The sequence below is a fragment of the Seriola lalandi genome, unplaced genomic scaffold (assembly GCF_002814215.2).
Source record: "Seriola lalandi dorsalis isolate HSWRI2012SDOR001 ecotype SW California unplaced genomic scaffold, Sedor1 jcf7180002054377, whole genome shotgun sequence".
In the NCBI taxonomy this organism is placed as follows: Eukaryota; Metazoa; Chordata; class Actinopteri; order Carangiformes; family Carangidae; genus Seriola; species Seriola lalandi.
The window spans coordinates 142,151-164,979 of NW_019524930.1; the positions used below are offsets into that span (position 1 = coordinate 142,151).

General features: G+C 39.7%; 1 protein-coding gene across 1 annotated transcript in view; it reads left to right on the top strand.

The window, feature by feature from the left end:
• The window catches only part of b4galt2 (UDP-Gal:betaGlcNAc beta 1,4- galactosyltransferase, polypeptide 2), a 154,984-nt gene that overhangs the window by 102,479 nt on the left and 29,676 nt on the right, over nucleotides 1–22,829 (top strand). The window contains 2 exon segments of the mRNA XM_087174734.1: nucleotides 15,150–15,337; nucleotides 22,111–22,233. Coding sequence (XP_087030860.1) covers nucleotides 15,150–15,337; nucleotides 22,111–22,233 — 311 coding nt within the window.

Here is a 22,829-nt window from a genome sequence, read left to right on the forward strand (position 1 = left end):
GGGGAATGCCTCCAGATTCTTCTAGTGAGACTGGAGAATAACTCCTTCTTCATTTGCTTGAGCTCAAACTCGCAAACACTCTAACACACACACACACACACACACACACACAAACACACGCACACACACACACACACACACACACACAGAGGCCCAAGCAATATCTCAAAGTGATGGGGAAATTGGAGAAGGCTCTGTCATTATTAGGGCGAGGCAGATGGTGTCCCATATTGGTCCTGATGGGAAATGGGGAAGGATGAGTCATCTGACTGTATTGAGCTGTAGGTTTGAAGGACTTATGCAAGGCGGTATGCAACCCAGCCTTTGTGTGTTTGTGCATCTCACCCGACGCACAAAGAGGAGGTGGGAACTGGAGAGGGGAAGAGTCCACAGCAGGAGAAGAGAAGCTTGATGTGAAAGGAAAAAAAAGTTTTTGTGTTACTCATTTTCAGAAAAATAAAAACTGAATCACGTGTTTCGATCAGCTACCTGCATACGAATAGAAAATACAAAACGTTCCAGGCACTCACCACATGTCGTGGCATTTCATTGCCATTTCCTTCCCTAATATGGAATTAGTGTTTTTTGTTAGTTATAAATATAATATAAATGATAAATAAATACAGTAAAATAAAATAAATAATTAATAAATGAGTTGGCTTCACACACGCACGTCACTTTTTTACCTTCTATAAAGAAGAACAGGGATCCACGTGAAGGCTCGGGACATTACTCTTACACACACACACTGACATTTCCACTCTTTCATTCTTTACCATTTTGGGCTCTCTGGTGTCACTGTGAGTGTCAGCATGAAGTTAATGAAATCATCACAGAGAATTATTGCTGAGAGCAGCGTGTTGCAACACGTCACAAAGTGCAGCGCCATATTCATTTTCTGTGGGATGTCAGTGAATGGTTTTACTAAGAATTCTGAAACATCAGGCAACAGAAAAAAAGGGAGGGGTCGAATGTGAAATGTTGTACATTTTTAATGGAGCAAGAAGTGATGGAGGCATGTTTCATTTGCTTGCTTGCAGTGGATCCTCAGCATTAGTCAAGCGTTAAGGCAAACCACCAACAATTTACATGATTGATAATTAATCGTGAAAGTTGTTTAACAAGCAAAAAGGCAAAATATTTGCTGGCTCCTCTTTCAGAAATGTGAGGTATTGTTTCTTTTCTCTCTTTTCCTACATTTTAAATTGAGCATCTTGGTGTATTTTTGACTTTTGGTTCAACAAAAAAAAGCAAAATGATGCCCTCACCATGGGCTCAAATAATCAAATAAAATATATATTTGCATCCCTACTGTACATGAATGTTTTGTTTACAGTAGAAGATGCAGATACTGCAGCTTCAAAAGGTTTTCAAAAAGTCTGTTTCTGTCTGCTTTTATGGCATCATCTCTTTTTCTGACATGCCAGATTTTCTACCTCAGCCAAAAAACTTTATTTTTCTGCAGTATTTTAAATCATTTGAATTTGTGGCATTTCCACTTTGCTTTTTTTTTGCAGCAAAAATTGAATTGAATGCATTAAGACAGGTGGCTAGAAACGTGTGGGGAGATTAGGTTGATAAAATAGTATAAAATTTTAAATTATAAAAAGTTTTTTTTAATTATTTTAATTTGCTCTGCTATCTAGCCCTTTTCCTGTAGTTGTAATGCTGTCATCACTATCTTTAATTCTAAGCTTGTTTGTAATAAAGCTAGTGGCTGCTACATCTTGCCTGCTTTCCTGTTTGTATATTTTCATTGTGGCGCTTCTTTTGCGTGTCTGTGTGTGTGTTTTTATCTGTAAACTTGCTGGTTGAAATGAGTCAGTGCTGCTAGGAGCCTGATGTCTGACACTGCTACAAAGGTGGTTTGCAGGAATATAGTTTCCAGCTGAGAGTGTTTGAGTTTGTGTGTATTGAGTGCCCTTGATGCTGGAGAGGTTAGAAGTGACGAGGCACGCTATGGCTGTGATGCCCGAGAGAGGGAGAGCGAGAGAGAGAGAGAGAGATCCCTGTCCCTATGGAGAGCACCCCCGCTTTTAGTTTTTACAGCATCGCAGTTCTTTTTGTCACATACAGAGCCCCATATGTCTGTGAGAGCAGGTCAGGTCAAAGCAACAAGCCACAGCAACCATCTGGCCCCATATTTGTCAAAATGTCAGATGGGTTTGATTCTCTGCCCTTAACCTCCCTGCCGCTCTCCTTTGGCTGTCTGTCTGCACATCAGGTGACAGCTCCTAAGTACAAGGTGTGTGTGTGTGTGTGTGTGTGTGTGTGTGTGTGTGTGTGTGTGTGTGTCTGTCTGTGTCTGTCTGTGTGTGTGTGTCTGTTTATGCGTGTGTTTTCTGTATGCCTCTGCTTTTTCTCTGAGTGACACATGTGGGCCAGCTCCTACAGGGCAGCTCCAACCTTTGCTGTCATTTCATTTCTGGCAGCTGCTCTGTCATTATTAACATCATCACCTTTTTCTTTCTCTCTCCCCATCTCCCTTTATTTTTGTCCATCAGTCTTTTGTTCTGTCTGTCTGTCTTTCTTCCTCTCTCTGACCCTCTTCCTCTTTGGTTTCTGCTGTCAAGTTGATACATCCGGTTCAGTGCTAGTCAATCGTTTCTCTTCACTTGCTCTCTCTGACTTGTGCTGTCATGTCAGGGCGCTGCTTACTGTACTCTGGTTTGTCACTCTCTGGTTCAACACACAGTATTCTCTCTGTTTCTCTGCTTCATACATCCAGTTCCACATGTGATCCGCATGTTGTCAGACTTCGCAGCAGTGAAATAAACCCAGCCTTTGAGGCAAAAACAGGTCCAATAATACTCAATTTTTTAATATAGAGGGACAGGGGAAGCTAACGTTATCGTTAACAGAGCTGCTGTTGTAATGAAAGGATAGAAAAAGCATAATGGTCAATGGGCCAGTCTTAACACACTTTATCAGACCTACATAAACTTTTTTTTTTTTTTTTTTTTTTTTTTTTTTGAGGTCCCAAAAATCCCAAACATACCAAATCAGTGAGGCTGAGCTGCGGTTAAATATATATAAAAGCGTATGTGTAGTGTTTATGCAGCTGTAAAAAAAAAAAAAAAAAAATGGTCTTGGGTTTGAGTATTTTACTCAGTGTAAACATCCTATAGCCTAAATGGAGAGCTGGAACAAGCTGATGCAGTGTATATGATACCGTCAGACAGTGGTGAATAAGAAGATACTTTTTTCAATTGTTTAAACATTGTGGGAATGGGCCTTTAACGCAAGGAATAAAATGGATTCAAAATGCATTTAATTTTTTCTGCTGGTTTAGTCGTTGTGTAAATTAAGGCTGCAGAGTGACAGTGACTGTATGGAGAAATTTAAATTTCCAGTATTATTTCAGCTTTGGCCTCTTGAGAATGTTTGGACTTTTCAGTGAACCATTTGAATCATTACAACCTTTAATTAAGAATAAAACCATTGCATTTACTGTATATGTCATTATATCATATAGGTTGCAGAATAATTGTGATTTCCTCATCTCCCTTTGCACGTCACATAAAAAAAACAAAACAGTAATTCGGTTCTGAATCCTCAACACGATATGGCAGAAATAAAGAACATAGTGGACTGTCCTGCATTTTCACGTTATTTCCATACGGACATTTCGGCCCAGATTCCTGCAATAAAACAAAAGCTCCTGTACAGTTTATATTAGAGTGCTGTCCTCTGCGTATTTATTCACAACAAATTACTTGCTTCGTTGTTTCAGCGCAGCAGAGTAGCATATCGTCACCAGTTGCTGTGTCGATGTCGCCCTGATCTGCGACTAGTGACGACACCGAGGCGGAATAGAAATTGAATTGTCCATCGTGGCCTGGCCTTTCGCTTTTTGTGGGAGCTCCTCTCTGTCCGGACTGCCAGAAAGTCATTACAGCAAATTAGTTATTCTGGCCCCACGCCAACTCTGTCACGCTCTTCCCTCCTCACTCTTTGTGCTCACTGCCAAGCTCTCATGAAGCAGGATACAAGCTGCTGTGAATATGATTGAAGACTGTAAGGTCATGAATTAGATATACATAGCTCGATGTGTGTTTGTGTTTGCATGTGTCTGTGTGTGCATGGTTGGCTGCAGTATCTAATCAAGCTTTGATGAGCCTCCTGTTTCCCAGGTGGCAGTGGAATGAAGGGATCATCGTCTTTTATTAAGAACGCATGGCCGAGTGCATTTAGTCACAAATGTTCATTCGGGTTCTAATGAACAATGTAGCTCTCTTTCTCCTTTACTATCTCATGTACGTTTTTTCTTAACACCGGACTGTCAAGCTCTCCGTTTTCACACAGCACATATTCAGTTTATAATGATAATGGCAGTGGCAGATTTACCACTTAAATTCACGGTCAGATGTCAGACAGAGGTAGACAGAAGCAGGCTTCTTATTTCTATTTTGCCAGCTGAAATGACGATCGGCGCTCACTGACTTTTTTAAGCTGTAATTAGCCAATGAATTAACCTAACAGTAGCTCATTGTGTATTGTATAATATTGTATTAAAAGGCAAAAACCAAAGCTAAGGGGCCACAGGCAAAAAGATGGCATCATCACCAGCGGATAAACCAAAAGACGTGAAAATAAAGAAAATATATGGCCTGATTAACTTCCTGGGGGTCACTGTTGTTGGTCCCCGATTGGTCCCACTGTACATGACTGTTTTATTATTTCAAACAAAAGCAAAAGTGCCAAATTTCACTGGATCCAGCTTCTAAAATCAGAATATTTGCCCAATCTTCTATGATAGTAAACTCATTTTTGGGTTTTTGACTGAGCAAGTTGAATATCCTACCTCGGGCTTCAGGGTAAAATGATGGAATTTTTTCTGTTGTTTGACATTTTGTAGAGTGAACCATCAATCAAAATGGTAAAATAAGACTGTTATTCTGTTGTAACACAATCCTGTTTGGTTGCTAAGCTTACATACCTGCATTTTCTGTCCCCATATTCAATAAAGCACTTTAGCCTAAACTCATGGCATCTAGGACCAGCGTCCACACTATGGGGAAATACATGTGGATGAACTCTGCAGCTCATGTTAGAGCACATAAACATTGTTTAATCAATTCCTCACGCTTTTGGTTCTGTGATTTTGGTTTTGGAAAGACTAAAACAAAAGACACCTTCTTTCCAAACTCTTTAAACACAGAGTATCACTCTCATTTGTAGCTTCACGCTCACTGCGTCAACGCGTGGAGACAGCCAAAGGTTTGATTGACCGGCTGTGCCTAGTTACGATTTGTAAGCTCTGACTGGACAATCTCGCTTTTGGGGGAAGGTCAGTTCATTTTTCCTCCCTAACACATGTGCTCATAAGCAGACACAATTAACCACGCACACACACTCAACTCAATCTCCATTAAGTGAGATAAGGTGAAATCTCTCTCTACGTTTCCTGTGCTCTCTCTTTCCCTGCACTGACTGACTGGCCAAATGACAGGATGAGAAACCCCACCTCCGCCTATCTGCAGGAGACTGATAAATCCTGTCACTCGCACATGGACACTCAAAATTTGCGCATGGACATATACACATTGCATTCAAATGCACGCACCGACTTGCTGTCTGGCGATAATCATTCAGGCACAGCATTGGCGGGACCTTAATCCGTCTCCATGGCAACAGGCCAGGTATGTTGTGGGCGTGCGTGTACGGTGACCAGACCTGGGAGAAAGTTATATGCTGGGCTTCATCACACACACACACACACACACACACACACACACACACACTCACACACACGCACACACACACACACACACTCACACACACACGCACACACACGCACACACACAGAGGGAGCAGCAATGGATTTATCTGGTGATACTCAGATATGGCTGATAGGGTTAATTGGTTTTCAGAGGGCATGTAGAGGGAGAGAGACTGACACTGACCAGATTACTGCAGAGACGCTAGGGAAGAACTGCCAGACACAGAAAGAGCAAGAGGCATGAGTGGAGCAGAGAGAAAATAAGTGTAAGTGAGGACAGGAAGTGCAAGTAGGAGGGAAAGTGGAAGAAGATTTATGTTTTACCTTGGGAGTAGAGCAGAAGTCATAGACTCCATTTACACCTGGCATTAAAATGCATCTCGTATCCAGATTGTGTCTAGATATGATTTTAGCTTGATTACATTTACACCTGGTGTTAAAATGTGTCTCCAGTATCCACATTGAGATCCGATCGTTCCGTCCATCTCATTTCACATATACCTCTCACGTATCCAAAAACACAGCAAACTACAAAAAAAAAAAAAGTTAAAAGAAGAAGAATAGACAAACTCGATATCTATCTGTCAAGCTGCGTTCTTGTGTTTGCTTGCTTTTTCTTCTTTGACAGCTGGAATGCCGAAGATGAAAGCAGACGTAATCTCAGTATTATTAGTTTATCTTTATATACTGTATATAACTTGTCATCTCCAGGGTGCAACTGAAAAATCACATTGATGCACAAAGAGGCACCGCTTCAATCAATCATTCAGTCACTCTTAATGACTTGAAAACGTCTCTTGAAGCTTTGACTTCACAAACTTCACTTGAATTTTTAAAGAAACAAAATGGCACTTAGGATGTCAGTGGAGATCCCTCCAAGGGGTTTGCAACAAGGCAGTGTCAATGAGGGCATGTAAAATGGTATGCTGAGTAAGAGTGTAAAAGGTTCCCATGTGGCTTTTATCCACTCGGATAAAAGTGATTACATCACTCTTTATGTAGCAAACTTCATAAAAAATGACACATAGTCTCTCACGCTCATCAACAGTGGTTTTTTGTAAGAGCAGCTGTCACTTTTTTCCCGATTGTTTCTTTCTAATTTAGTAAAAACTCTCCAATGGGAGTCCCCAGCTTCTTTTGAAAAGCAGCGAGAATGTTGGAAGGAGATATTTCAGATTTATGCATCTTTCCCCCTGGGCATAAATGAGCAACAGCTTTTTCCTAACAATGTAATCAAAATGTACACATCTTTGCTTTGCTGTGAAAAGGACACTTTCTGTCACACTGTACAGGGGTTTGCAGAGGATTTTTTTTTTTTAAAAAGAGCACATTTAGCTTTGAATACTTATGATGTGAATATTTCAGAAGGACTGACAAAATCTGAAGACAGTTTCATTTTCTTTCTTTCTCCAAGTTTTATCTGAGATTGTTAATTATCGATTTCATTGAAGTTGTTAACCAGCTCCACAGGGTTCAAATCTCATCACTAAAGCCTTTGATACGAAGACATTTTAAGAGGAAGTGTTACATACTCGTAGAATATTTATCACTGTTTGTATCATTTCACATTTTTCCTCACGGCCTATCTTTCCCGCCAGGATTGACTAAACACACATTTCTTTCCGCGGCAGGCTGCTGCACACACGCTATTGCAAGTTGGCAAGCAAGAGCTGCCAGCAACCACAACAGGGAGCATTACAACCACAGTTTCCTGCTGTCAGTCACTGAGCTGCTGCAGTGGAGCAACTGGACACCTCAATGGCAGATGATGAGTGTTTTCCATTCAATTACCCCACCCATATTTTCCCAGGCAGCCAGTGATTTATCCCAGCGGTTTTTCTAGTCAGAGGTTGGCTTTCTCAGCCGCTGCCGGCACTTTATCCCAGTTATCAACCGTCCACAATGTATTCAGTATCAGTCATCTGTGCTGATACAGAGGTTTGTCTGTAATCTTGTGTATCTACACATCTTTCTTTTTAAAGCTGCTCTTATCCATGTTTTTATACGGGTCACAACAACGGGTCAGATGGCTGCATATAATGTCAAAGGAGCTGCACACAGTGATGAAGCACAGAGAATTATCACCAGACTCCACAGTTCCCCTCTGCTCTCTTGTTGTGGTTTTATAGCCTGCAACTTTAACACTGTGGTTCACTTTCTCCACTCATAGAATTGTGTTTTGGCTGAATCAGGCTGCAGTTTTTAGCGAAGAACCTCCACTGGACACCGACGGACATACGAACTTAGCAACTAGCTGGTTTGCTTTTAGTAGTTAATGAGCCAGATGTTTCAGTCAGGAGTTGAATAAGACCAAATCAGAGCAAAAAGAAAGTTTTACATTTGTCTAGACACTGAAATGTAAATGTTTGCAGTTGTAAGTGAGGGATACATCGATAGAGTTTATATTTTCTTTCTTATGGTGAATGAATGCACTTATTCTAGGTCACTTTGGACAAAAGCTTCTGCCAATGCCAATGTAATTTAATGTGGAAATGTCAGCACTATTATTTATAAATGTCAGTTACTGCACAATGAACTAATGAAAGCCTGAAGTTTGTAGACTGTTGTCTGGATTGAATCAGTTCTGGCCTAGATTTAATTTAAAGAGGATCCCCGCGGGGAGATGCCACTTGGAGAGCGAAGTCTGTCATTGTGATGGATACCTGTTCAGTTTTTAAATTAGTTATGTGACAAATGCAGGGAAGTTGCAGAAAGAAAGAACCCATGAAACAAACTTATTTCAGATCTTAGATGTCTGTTGTTTTTAAACATGCAGAGGCAGCTGAATATCTGTGAGGATTATAGTATCTATATAGATATAGATTTTGATAAATGTGAGCTTGAAGAGGCAGAGGTCTTGCCAAACTGAAGGAAACCATATTTGTGACACACACATACCTGTCACAGTTATCGGTAAACCCATTTATACAAGGTTGACACCGCATTCTCACATGCATATGCACACTGCATTATGTGCAGCCTGATCAAAAATTAATGGAGCAGAAATGTCCTTGAAAGTTAAAAGATGCCTGTGAAATTGCAAATCAGGAGCCAAAAATTGCCCTCTGCTAAATTGAAGTACCCTTTCTGCATTTCACCCTGTCAACATGTAATTTGTTGATTTGTCAAATATTCACACTTGAACGGTTAATCTGTCCCCTGTGGGCAACTGTAGGCAAATTGTGGCTGAGCAGTTTGTTCCAGTGCATTCTGGGTGAGAAAAAACGGAGAAGGCCTTTGTCACAAAACAACAGCCTGCAGTAGTAGGGGGAAAAATGGTAAATGCAGTCGCTGCAGGGGAAAAATGCAGAGCCAATATTGAGAAAAATAGAATGGTTTGATGTGGACTGGTTTGAACACAGAGGGAGATTCATTGTCTTCTTCTTTTTGATCTCTTGCCAATTAAAAAAAAAAGTTTGACATTTTGTATATTAATACAACACCTTACAAAATGAACATATATCCATGTTTGGTTTAAAATAGATCAAAAAATTACAGTTATTATAAGTTCAATTAAAGTTCAATCAAAAATAGGAAGTACACCCTCCGCATATACCTTAAAGCCTAAAAACCACTGTATCTATCAATCCCAGTGTCTCTTTATATCCACACTACTTACATATCCTGTCCAATATAATGGGTGTCAGTTTAACTTCACATCCTGCAAGTGATGTGAACTGGCTTATGGCAGGAAGTGATTAGGAAAGATGTAGAGCGTCATTAGGCAAGATGCTGAGAGGCTCACACACAGATGTCTTATTAAAATAATAAACAATGACCGCAATAATGCTTAATGAGGTTAGGAGCTCAAAAAAAGGGGCTTGGTTTTTGTAAAGATCTACGGGCTCATCTGCTGAAAGCCGGCAACACAACAGAGAATCACTTTTCTTTCTGTCTCGTGCGCTCTCTGACTCTTCGTTTCTCATTCTGTCTCGAGCACACACACAGATGTAAACATTTTTAAGACAATTGGAATCTGTGCACATATTGATTGTGGCTTGCAGCACCGGAAAAGACTTTTGAGGAGAAACTTTTTGGAGAAACACGGAGTAGTTTGAGTGGAAGGTATTAAAACTGAACATTTATAAATGAAATCAATCATGTGAGAGCCATAATAAGAAAGGCAATTTGCAGATATACACTTCTGGGCTACTTTATTAGGTACACCTATGCAATATAATGCAATACCTTCTCTATATAATAATAACTATGTGTTCTTTGAGCATTTCAAGGAAAATAAAAGCTATAAATAAGACTTTCCAATTTTCTTCTTTATGGTTAACTCCAGCAGTCTCAATCATATTTATAATAAACAATCTCAACTCATCCGAACAATTGAACAGCTTTAACACATCCTGTTCTCTTTCTTTCCCTCTTTTATTCCACTTTCCTTCTTCGACATCGTCTCCCACCGCTTGTGTATCTCACTGACTAACTAGAGTCGCAGTGATGGGGACAGGAAGGCATCTGGGTCTGGATATGGACCCTGGTCCGCCTATTAGTGACTTCTGCCATAAAGGAATGCGCATGGTCAGCAACAATACTCAGGTTCGAACCGTGATTGATTGGTGTTAAGGGGCCCAAAGTGTGTCGAGAAATCATCACCACCAGCCTGGACTGTTAACAGTAGGCAGGTTGAGTGGATTCATACTGTTGATGCCAAATTCTGACGCTACCATCTGCATGCCACAGCAGAAATCCAGATTCATCAGACCGCGTTACGTTTTTTGCCCACTGCAGCCTCGGATTTCTGTTCTTGGCTGACCCGACGTCTCTGACGTTTCTGTCTGCAGAACTGCCGCTCACTGGATGTTTTTTTTGTTTTTCACACCATACTGAGTAAACTCCGCAGAATGTTGTGTTGTGTGTTGTTCTTTTTGTGTGAAAATCCTTGGAGATCACCACTTTCAGAAATACTCAAACCAGCTTGTCTGGCCCCAACAATCATGCCAAAGCAAAGTGTCTGAGATCACATTTTTCCACCATTCTGATTTCACGCACTGCTGCCACATGATTGGCTGATTGGATAATTGCATGAATAAGCAAGTGTTCCTAGTGAAGTGCTCGGCGATTGTAGATTGAAATGTTTTAAATATTCTTCTCCCCTCCTGTTTGTAAATGGGGTGGGGGATCTCTCAATCAGTCCCGTCTACGACTTACTGAATATGTTTTGGAAAATTGTTTTTGCTAATGTTAATAGTTTTAGTAGTTGAAATGTTTCAGTTTTTGAAATGCTCCTTTACTTCTATTTTCAACATCATGGCTGATGGCTCTCAGCTGGAGTTAATGAGTATGTGGAGCACGCTACAATTTTGACAGCGTGGCGTCAAAACACAGTGAGTGGATCTTGTAACATTTAGCTTTTCACAACAAAACTTTGAAACTTAGTTAGCAGTTTAGGAAGACACACTTTAACTCAGTAGCAGTACATTAAATTGGAAAACAAGCAAGAGAGCTGCTACAAACCATGTGAAACCTCAGCATATGTAATCATTGTTACAAAATACTCAATTGTTTTTGAAGATTTATTTCATTGACATCAGTCACATTTTGCTCTCCTAACCTCACATGATGTTGTTCCAACCTCCTGAACCTACTGTTGTTTAACAGGCAGAAGACCACTTTAGCGGATTTTTGGAAACCCAGTGGATTTGTGACAATAGATTTTTTGTTACCTGCACAGGGGATTATGCTCTCAAATCTCAGGTATTAGTGGGTTTACAGGGGGATTACATATTGTACTTGATTCACGGTCGGTCCGAACAGATAATGCCCCAGTATAGAAGCAAGTGTTATTCAAAAATAAATAAATAAACACAGATAAAAGTAACTATATCCTGAACAAACGTAAGGACAAGCAGCCGAAGCATTAATCATCTTGGAGATTCTGTGTACTGTCAAGAGTGGGTGTTTTTCCCTAATGGCCTAGAAATACGTGACTGCGGCAAATTTGTAACACTGGTTCATGGTTCAGCTACATACTGAAGATACTGAGGCATTCATCCAACGGGAAGTCCTTTTTTATATTGTGAGAAATGAAGCTTCACACTGGGGCCCAGTCTCATTAACATAACATGTAATCTTGTCATGTGGGGCCCCCTCACATCTCACAGACTTTGCAAAAGGACTTAACAGTGCCACACAAGTCAGATTTGCATGAAACTGTTATAGTCATGATAACTCAGAAAGCTCATTATGCAGAGTAAATACAGTAGATTCTTTGTAGGTAAGTTTTTTTTTTGTGTGTGTGTCATGTACACACACCAAGCTCACAACTGCTTACAAGACACCACAACATCATATAAGACAACAAACAGAACTACAAAAATAAAGAGCAATTTAATAATTTTTCACATTTCACATGCCATAACTTCTGTGTTATGTTGGTCTACTGCAAATATCCATCAACTACTGTATAATAAGTAGCTGTCCTGCTACTTTTTATGGTCCTAATTTCCAGCCCTGCTGACATGATATATTTTTTTAGTTCAATCAAATGTTGTTCCTGTATGGATATTATTTCATCACGTATACTGAATTTTCTGTTTATAAACTGATTGTTTCAACTACAGTGTGAAGTAACCTGGTTCTGTTGGCTTTTTGTGGTAACTAAATTAAGTTTATAACGGTTTTCCGGCCTTCCCAGCTTTTTCACTCAGTGGGCAAGGGAAATCAGTGTACCAACTAGGGCGTGAGTTGTTGCAGTGGCTGATGCAACAATGCACGATGAAGATCGTGCTTGCACTTGCTAAGGAACCTGAGGCCATTTGTACTAAAATAAATTGTTTAGTTGTACCATAAATGAAGAAAAAGCATTCCCTGAAGCGAAATTGTCTTGATGACTCAGTCTCTTAATGCATGTACCAGATACTGACAGTACAAAGGGTTTGAATTTTTATCTCCACCCTGGACAGCATATCTCTGCCTCTCTATCCTGGGCTTCTTCAGTGTACTTGTCATGAAAAGTAAAAAAAAAAAAAAAAAACAGAAGATATTCAAGGAGGATGAACTGTCAACCTTCTATAGAAAAGTGTCTGCTGGAGAGAGAGTCAGGTTTCACTATAGCTTCACTTCTTGCCCGCTGACCTCCCCACAGCTTGACAAGGACTTGGATTTTACAAAGTCAAGCTGTTGCACAAGGACTCTGCAAAAAGAAATACACAGTACATTGTAAATTATTTAATTTATAACTGCTATATATATTAACCTCGACTATCTTACACTGCTGTGCTGCTTGGCAAGAATGCATTTATCTTAGCCAAAGTTTTGAACCTGGGCCATGCAGAGACTGAAAAACAAATGCAATTCACTGCTGCAGTCGGCTCTGTTGAGGTCAATACACACATAAGTTCATACTGCATGCAGAGATAAATACAGACCAGCGCTGCAGACACTAAATACTGATGTTCAGTGATGTTCTAAACAGTATTACTTTAGTTGGTGACTTTGGCTAAAAGCTAAATTCCCATATTTTTTCCACCTGGAGTTGGAACAGCTGTTTAAAAATTCAAACTTAGCCTAGATGTAATGCAAGTGTTTATGAAGTGGAGATTTACACATCACTACATTAAAACTATTTCTTACATAGAGATTAGTAGTTACTAAATATTTATACCCAGTTACACTGCTGGGTGTAACTGCTGTGTAACTGAACCAACGGACAAAGCTAACGTTAGCTTAGTGTGAGTGAAAGAGGTATATGGTCGATGTATCTCAACTGACACTTGATTAAAATGCTGTTTAATAATGATCTGAACTAGAGAAATCCCTTGAATTACAAACTATCATGCTAGTAACATTAGATTGACTCATCAAATAATTAATGTCAGTTAGGTTAGCGTAATCAGATCCCACTCATTTGAAGAGAATATTATGAATTCTTAAACACATACTTCAACATGTCTGCAGATAGAAATTAAGAGCTAATTTAAAATTATAATACAAATTTGCAAATGGCACTTACGTTTAATATATTACGTGACTTCCCACAACTGTTATTTTTGGAAGATATGTGATACTATAGGGACGTTTTGATCAGGCAGCCTTTGACCCAGATTTACTACATACATCCAGAGTATCGGTCAGTCCAACTTATATTAACTGCCTCTAATTAAATCTATTGTAGGTTTTATCATTTGCCCCAGTCCAAACAAAAGTCAACAAAGAAATTAGCTGGATTAGCTGTTTTTGCTAACAACAGGATTGATCTATTTGTAGGATTATCCAAGCTAGCTGTATGGTTAGGTAGCCAGCAAATCTACATTTATCACTTATTTTATAAATACAATGATTATAACTTCAGCAGAGATAAAAGTGAAATGGCTGAAAAATAAATGTTAAAGAATTTGGGTATTTTTCATTGTGTGTCCTTTTATGATTGTGGCCATTCTGACTTCGGGTCATGCTAACTAAGTACTTGCCCCCTTTTGTTATAGAGATTCGGGAAGTACAAATCTAGCATACCTGGGCAATCAGCACCTTCTTTCTAGGGTTCTAGCTTTCTAGATAAATTCAAATTGAATAAATCATTTTCAGTGCTTGTGTCTGAGTCCAAATGTATGTAAACAAAGAAATCAGATACCTAGATTAACGAGATGCATAGGCATCTACTTATTGGGGAGCCAGCTAACCAAGGAAGCTAGCTTGCAAATTACCTATTCATCTGCAGTAATAAAAAACATTGGGTACATGTCCTCTCAGATATAGTGTGGTTCTACTAAAACAGAGGTTTTAAATACTACAATTTTGTTGTTAGAGGTAACAGAGTCTTAGAAGCTGGTGTGTTTTCACTGTTTCGGGAAATCGATCTTTTCTTGGGACAATAAACAGATTGGTTTACAATGAATTTATACGGAAAAGACAGCTTTAATTTGAGTGTGACTTCATTTGTTTTGCTGTTATTAATTTTCTCTTTGTTTATGGTAACAGTGCCTGCAGCAGTTGAGCATCCGCCTTTTCTTTCCTTTCACAAACATGTGAAAGTCTGATTTGTAATTGCGGTTGACAACACTCTAACCCACTTTGATTGCATTTTACAGTATTGAAGTATCCAGAAAATAGCATGTTTTAAAATATTTTAGGGCTATTCTTTCTCTGTTTATCATTTAGTGCCCTTTCACCACCCTGTTTCACTTGTGTGTTTTCCATTTAACCTTATAAAGTGGCAAGCTATGAAAGTTTGAGGGCAGATGTTGTTCAGTGTGGAAACAAGAGTAATAGAGTTTGTTAAATATTTAACTGAACATATTATTAATATGACACATCCTGATTTGTCTTTCAGTTGTAGACTCGTTCCAAGCTGAACATTTTTGGAATAGGACTTCTCAAGAAGATGACATAGCTACCGTTCATTGATGAAGCTACATCTGCCCTCTTCATGTGTATGTAAACAATGAAATAATGTTCTTTCTGGTGTCTTGGATTGCAGTTGGGTGAGGACACTTTCAACCGTGCCAAGCTGTTGAATGTTGGCTACACGGAGGCTCTGAAGGAGGCAGAGTACGACTGCTTCATCTTTAGCGACGTGGACCTGATCCCAATGGACGACCGCAACCTCTACCACTGCTACGACCAGCCAAGACACTTCGCCATCGCCATGGACAAGTTTGGCTTCAGGTGAGGTGATGATGTTCGCCTCAGCATGTGATTTCAGAGCAGACGAGGTAGCATTGTACCTGACGTCTTGGTACATATTTTTGCTTGTTTGGCTCTGTACCTCCCTGCCTTTCGAAATTATTACTGTCGATCACCCTCAGTTTGCTGTACACGTATTTTGTAAAATATAAATATGTAGAATTTTAATATGCAACTGGCTGCCTAACAAAAAATGTAAGAAATGGCCTACAGTTTTTGTTATGACAGACAATTGACAGAGCAGTATCTAATTTGACAAAATCTCATTATACTTTGTAATCCTTGTCTGTAGCCTAAATTAGCGTGAAAATGCACCACAGTTCACTGCTGCCAATTTTGATTTGGTCATACTTCTCTAGTCCTAACAAGAACATGATACGAAGCATAACTAACAAGTCTAGACTACAGCAAGTGAAAAGACCCTTGTTAACTCTCAAGACTGTTTGTGAACACCGGACCTGCTAAATCAACCCAGATGAAGCATGTTGCTGAAGCATGTGTCGACTGTAGCCACTGTTTCTGTAGCATGAAGGAGCCATATAACAAAATCTTTGTGTGTCTCTGCGGTTACTGACTCAGTTTGCAAAGTGCAATTTTTGCAGGTAAATTCACCAATGAGGATCAGAATCCATCACACAGAAAAACACACAATACACTTATAGTAAAAATAATAAATACACATGAAACAATTAGTCGATTAATCAATCAACAGAAAACCATCTGCAATTATTCTAATAATCATTACATTCTTTGGGTAATTTTGAAGTAAAAAATATGAAACATTATCAATTTCCAGCCTCTCGGCTATGAGCATTTACAGCTTTTCTTTGTCCTGTGTGATAATAAGCTGAATATCTTGAGGCCTTGTGTGTTGGTCAGACAAAACAAGTAATTTCATGATTATATCTTGAAATGTGGGAATTATGATTGGCATTTTTTTTACCATTATCAAACAATTAAAAACAATAATAAAGAAAATAATCAGCCTATTGTTGAAAAATAAAGGATAATTATTAGTTGCATCCCTTATAAACATTTATACATCAAGAGAGAATAACAGTTTTTTTGTCTGTTTGAAACTGAAACACAGAATGATGCTGGAGAGCAGTAGATAATCCTTCCATGAATAGCAGACATCTACAGAATAAAACAGCCTTCGGTCAAATCTCCAGCTTGTTATCAGAAGAGTTAACTGTATCCCGACAGTCAGCACTGAATGGTTGGGTCCTGTTTTAGTTGTGTCTTATGCATAATGACACCACACCTGCCCTTAATTATCTAAAAGCACTGGAAGCATTGATTAATGGCCTAAACATGGCCAGTGAATGTGACCTACTCATCCAAGAGCTGTCAGTCCACAAGAGTTATCCTACTGAAAACCCTCAGGGGCCACAGCAGTCCCCTGATATAGTGCTCAATAAGCTAATGCTGTCTGGCAACAAATACGATACCAGGTGGTAAGCAAGGTTGTGGTTCGTATTTGCAATGAATAAGTACAGACTTTAAATAGTTTCATCAGACTTTTTTTGCTCCCAGAAAATTAAGAAAATGGGATAAAAGTAAAAGCTTGACGGTTAGAGTGAGTGGAAGGTCACAGAATTGATTGTAGTTAATTGCTGATGTAAAAATCAGATCATTGTAGTGGATTGGCTCCCAAGGTTAATGTGGTCTGAGTTTGCCCACCAACTTTTTTAGTTTGGTCTTTCCAGTTTTTTCTTTTAGGAAGCTGCCAAATTAAAGGAAAAAGTCAGCGACTGTGAAGGAAGGAAATAAAAAAAAATTAAAGAAAACACCTAAGCTGTCTCCACTGAGTGAAAACTTGTTATTTGCCTGTGTCATTTCAGGAAGACAACCCTAGCTGCTTCCAAATGTAAAAGCACTGGAAGTTTTTTGATAAATGGTGAAAACATTGGGAGTGAAAGTCAGGTCACATTAACTGCTACTCCATTACCTTAGCACCTCACAACACGAACAGCTGTCTGAGCAGAAAGGGTCACCTTGTCCATTTCACAACAAAGCTCTTTCAAACCACAAAATATAGTCAATCATGGACATCATGCAATGTATTAAATTATATTCCCATTATATTAACATAATATTGTGGATGTTTATGTACTTGTTCACTGCTTGGGCATATAGTATGAGTCTGCTACAGCCCATTTAGACTTTGACAGAGATCTAAATCTTACAGCTACCACAGTGATTTGCATGGGTCAACATTGTCAATTTTAAGGAAAAATTGTGTGTGATTGTTATGCCTCTGTGCCTGATGATTCCTCTAGTTACTTCGTGCACCAAATAAAATTCATCCTTAAACAACACCCAAGATCATAAAAATCACATAAACGCTGCTCTTCAGAAATACCCTATAAATTACATTTTATCTTGCCCTGTGTATTAATCGTCTAAAGTTTCTGAGCTTCGTTCTAGATTTCCTCTTTCCATTGTATCTTATGGATCTTTAGTAGTTTTTGTTTAACCATATTTATATTACACTGCAAATGACTCATTAAAATAAAATGGAAATCAGAAAGTGAAGCTGCAGCCTCAAAGACAGACCTCAGACTCTCTCACCCTTTCAGCGGCTGTTTCTCTGTCTAGTTGCTGCTGATGGGCGTCTTTTTCTGACTCCAACTGCCCACTCAGCGCCAGTCTCCAAAGATACTCTACCTGTTTTGACAGAGACTCATTCTCTTCAGTCTCTGCCTCCTGCCTGGTGGAGAGCCTAGAGGTTTCTCTCTGCAGGGCCTGACTGACCTCTTCCTCCACCCTGAGCTTTACAAGCTTGACAAGCTCAAGGTTGGTTGAGGTCAGTTCTTTCAGTTCTGCTTTCAGACTCAATTCCTGATAGAGGGCATTTTGCTCAATCCTCAGCTCCTGGATCAGCTCCTGATCCTCTCTCACCTCTTCAGCGTGAGACTGTTTCGTTGCCACGAGTTGCTGCTGATAGACGTCTTCTTGCAGCTGCAACTCCTCGCTGAGTTTCCTCTGGAGTTCGGTGTTAAGGTACTCTGCCTGTTTTGACAGAGACTCAATCCGATTAGGCCCTGTCTCCGGTCTGGCAGACAACTCTCACCGATCTTGTCCTCCTGACTGGTACTATGTTGCTCTGCTTTCTGGAGCTGAGACTTCACCACCTCCATGTAGGTCCTCAGCCCAGGTTTTGGAGCCAAAGGCTGATAGAATCCGTCTAGATTCCATTGTTGTCACTGTTGGCATTTTTTTGTTGTGTCCATTCACAGATTTCTATCTCTCAGATTGGTGTGTCACCTATTGAAATATCTGAAATGAAATATTTCTGTTGAACAGTTGCAGCTGTACATACACACCTGGTGATGTCAAAGAGCGCTGATGTCATGTTGTTGCTTCGATGATCAAGTTAAAAAACTTCCACAGCTCTGGTTCTTTCCTTCCATGGTTACCTTGGTAACTTGCTGTTAACATGGTAACCATCCATGGTAGAGGAAATCTCTAGCTGTGTCTCGATCGACGGGCTGCATCCTTTTGAAGGATGCAATTGAAGAGCGATTCCATCGCAGTGGTGCAACGAGGCTGCCCCATTTCAAGACTCTTTCATATGCGGCCGAGAAATGCGTCCTTTGTTTCCCGGGCAACAAAGGATCCATTGGGTGGATCATTGGCAGGCTAACCTATCCCAAGATTCATTGCATGCTGGACCTGACCGTCTTATTTCGATTTGGCCTTCACGGTCGACGATAGCCACAAAGGCGGTGCCCGCGTAGACTGCGTTCTTCGAAGGTTGCAGCTCCTGATTTGAGACACAGCTTCTGTCCCTCTGTCTGTATTTCAATTTTCTCGACAACCACTGATCCAATAAAACTCGGTCAACGCTGCACTTCCATGGGTCCTCAGCAAAGCCGAGTTTTAAGTCCGAGTTGAGAAGTCCTACACATTAAGCTCGCCCGTGACCAAAAACTACAGATGATGGTGCAAACAGAATATTTATTTCACATAATACAACATCTTTTATATTTTTTGTCCCTTCTAAATTTATGTTATTGCCAAATTTCTTGCCATTACTGTGTCTGAGCAGCATTTCATGGAGCAGTTTATGGAGCCACAACTGTCGAAGATATTATATAAGAGTTTTGTTTATCCTCTTTTTAGCGAGACGTAATAAAAAATTTAAACTAAGTTCTCATAGTTCTCAAGAAAAACATCCAGACAGTATATCAGATTCTCTCCTCTCTGTCTCTCTCTCTTGATCTTCTTCTCCCCTAGCATGTGTCCTTTTTCAAGCACACATACACACACACACACACACACACGCACGCACGCACGCACGCACGCACACACACACACACACACACTCCTCACCATATTGTTGCTGGGAGAACTTGTGTAGAAACATACGGTCTCATTAATTTCTGCTTGTCATCTTTCAACAGGGAGCTGTCATACGTTTGACAACACAAACTGTACAGAAAATACACACACTCTCTCACTCACACACACACACACACACACACACTCTCTCTCACACACACACACACGCACACGCATGCACATATGCATCGCCCTCTGGTTAGTCTCCAGGCGGCTGTCATGACACTCCCAGTTGACGTCCGTCCCACTCCACCAGTCTCACGACTTTTGAGGAAAAGATTAAAAAAAAAAAACATTTGTCCGCCATATTTTGTCCAGTATCTACACAAACACGCACACACACACACACACATGCACACACACACACACACACACATGCACACATATACAGTACATATGGCTGGTATGTTCATGGAAAGAACACAAGATGCTTCCCCATCATTATATTGTTCTTTCTTACCATCTGTCTTTCCTCATATTAATTTTAGTTTTGCTGTTTTCTTGTATTGTAGAATGCAAGTCATCAAAGACTCTGTGGTATGGAGAGAAATATTTTACAGTTGTGTATGACAGCTTGTCTGTAATTCATGGGATTCACAAATGCATTGTCCAGTACACAGTTTAACAATAAATATGAATATGAATAAATATCCACACACAACTGTAACCAGGTCCACACATGTCAGGCGATCTGTGCACATCTAATAATCTGTAAATCAGTGCAAAAGAAAATTTTTAGATGCACAGGAAGCTTTTCAAAATCAAATTTTATTAGATTTATGAACTTCAAGTTGAACATACAGTATATATGTAAAACACTGGTATTTATTCAAGTTGCAATGTATTTATTTGGAAATTTAGTTGTGCATTTTTTGTGGATTAGACCAAGCACCATCAAATACCCACAAATCATCGTACTTATTTATAAAACTTGAAGATCATATGACATTTATTTGTCACCAATGTTGAGACTAATTTCTCTCCCTACTCGGAGAACAGAACATGGGTGGAGAGTGTTTGCTTGTTGTCTGCTCACTGACAAGAGGTTTTTGCATAAATACCACGGCCTCTGTTTATACCCGGCCATTTCATGTGTCATTAGTGGATTATATATGGATATGGATTATCCACTTAGTGTTAAAAAGGCAACCAAAAATTATCCTCTTAAAAATGCATCCAAGACAAGACACATTAGGAAAAGATCTGACTGCCTAAAACATTTCAAGAGGTTATTCAAATGTAAATCATGATCCATCTCTGCAAGCTGCGAATGAAAAACCAAAACTCCTCTTAACGCCTCGCATCATGTGATGTTGCTGTCCAGGAATCTTGAACCTCAGATTAACAAGCAGTGAGAGGCTCCACTGGACAGTATTCGCTTCCACTGCATCTACCACTGACTGTTAGAAAGGGAAAAGGGATTGTTGTTATTATTAGCTATTTCCTGTGTGGGTAGACGTTTTTATTTGATGTCATGTCACAAAATGTTGTGCCTGTCCTAGTGTATGAACACAGACTTTAAGGGACTTTTTGTTCTCTTCCTAAAATAATATGGACAAGCCAATCCCAACTTCCTTTGTAGTTGTAGTGGATATGATAGGGTGTTTTCAAACCCATATTTGGTTTGCTCTGTTCCAAATCATTGGATAAGTTGCCATATCAGGTCAGACCTCAATTCATTCTCCATCTCGCTGTTAATGTATGTTGATTTTGCTCATCAGCACATCCTTGTATACCAGGCTATGGGAGTCCTAAAGCTCAGATTTGTCAAGTGCACCTTATAGTAAGGTCAGATAGAGGTCTGGGTCTGCTGTGTTCAGATCTTCTTAAACGAATCGTACCAAGTGGGAAAATTAGCCAGACTAACATAGGCTTTAAAAAGCCTTTAAATTAGTGTTAAAGTTACTCAAGCTAGCATTTAAAAAAATCAAATAGCTGTGTCATTTTCAAATAATGATAATACCTTCCAATAAATGCTGTACAAAGACAAAACTGTGGTTAGAAGCGATACTCTCGTGTTAAAAGTGAGTTCTGATGTGGGTTCTCACTTTACTCTCTGAAAGTTTGAGCTCAGTTTGCACAAAAAGGGAAATGGATATCTTCCTGCGCTTTTTTTTTTTTAAACCAAAAAACTAATATCTCTTTGTTCCAAAAAAAAACAACACAGCAAAATTTCCATGGAATTTAATCCTGTTTGACAGAAGTGGAGCAGGTAACTGAGGCTGCAAATGAAACCTGTTGTTTGTTTATGCGATTCTATTTCTTTTGTAATAACAAAGTCATTTAAAATGCGACATCTGAAGCCTGTGAAATATAATTTCTTCTTGTCACCTGTCCTCAACTGCTCCCTCATAACGTCTCTCCCCTCTCACCTTCTCTCCCATCTCTTCCTCTCTCCTCTCCCGCAGGCTGCCCTACGCAGGCTACTTTGGTGGAGTTTCAGGCCTCAGTAAAAAACAGTTTCTGAAGATCAACGGCTTCCCCAACGAGTACTGGGGCTGGGGAGGAGAGGACGACGACATCTACAATAGGTAAGTGTGGAAATATATCGCACTAGCTTTTTCATTTTTCAGAAAGGCAATAAAGTTTGAACAACTAAAACTAAACTTAATTACTTGTCAAGAGTAGCATTTTGCAACAAGTACACCACACAGAATATACCATCTGTCAGGGTTATGTTTGGTTGTCTGTTTGGAATAAAATCCTTGTCAGACCACCAGCTGCAGCGCAGGCACACACACACAACCACACACACACACACACACACACACACACACACACACACACAACCAACCACACACAGTCACGCACATGCACACAAATATGCACAGTATTTCAGCCTCTACTGGCGACTGTAGCGGTAAAATGTGGTGAATCAAGTCTCTGAAAGTGACACTGAAGTTCTGCATGGAGTGGGTGATTTATTATCAGCATTCGGAGAAGGAGAATGACTCGTAAATAATTTAACCATTTGAAGCACTTGAGAAGCAGCTTTAAATGAATCGCTTAAGCTCAGTAATGATATTGCTGTGGAAGTGAGCTGAAGTCAAACCTGGAAGAAGGATATCTGCTTGACAGGAACACAGAAAGTTGAGTGAAGACTGCTTAAATCCGTGGAAACACTTAC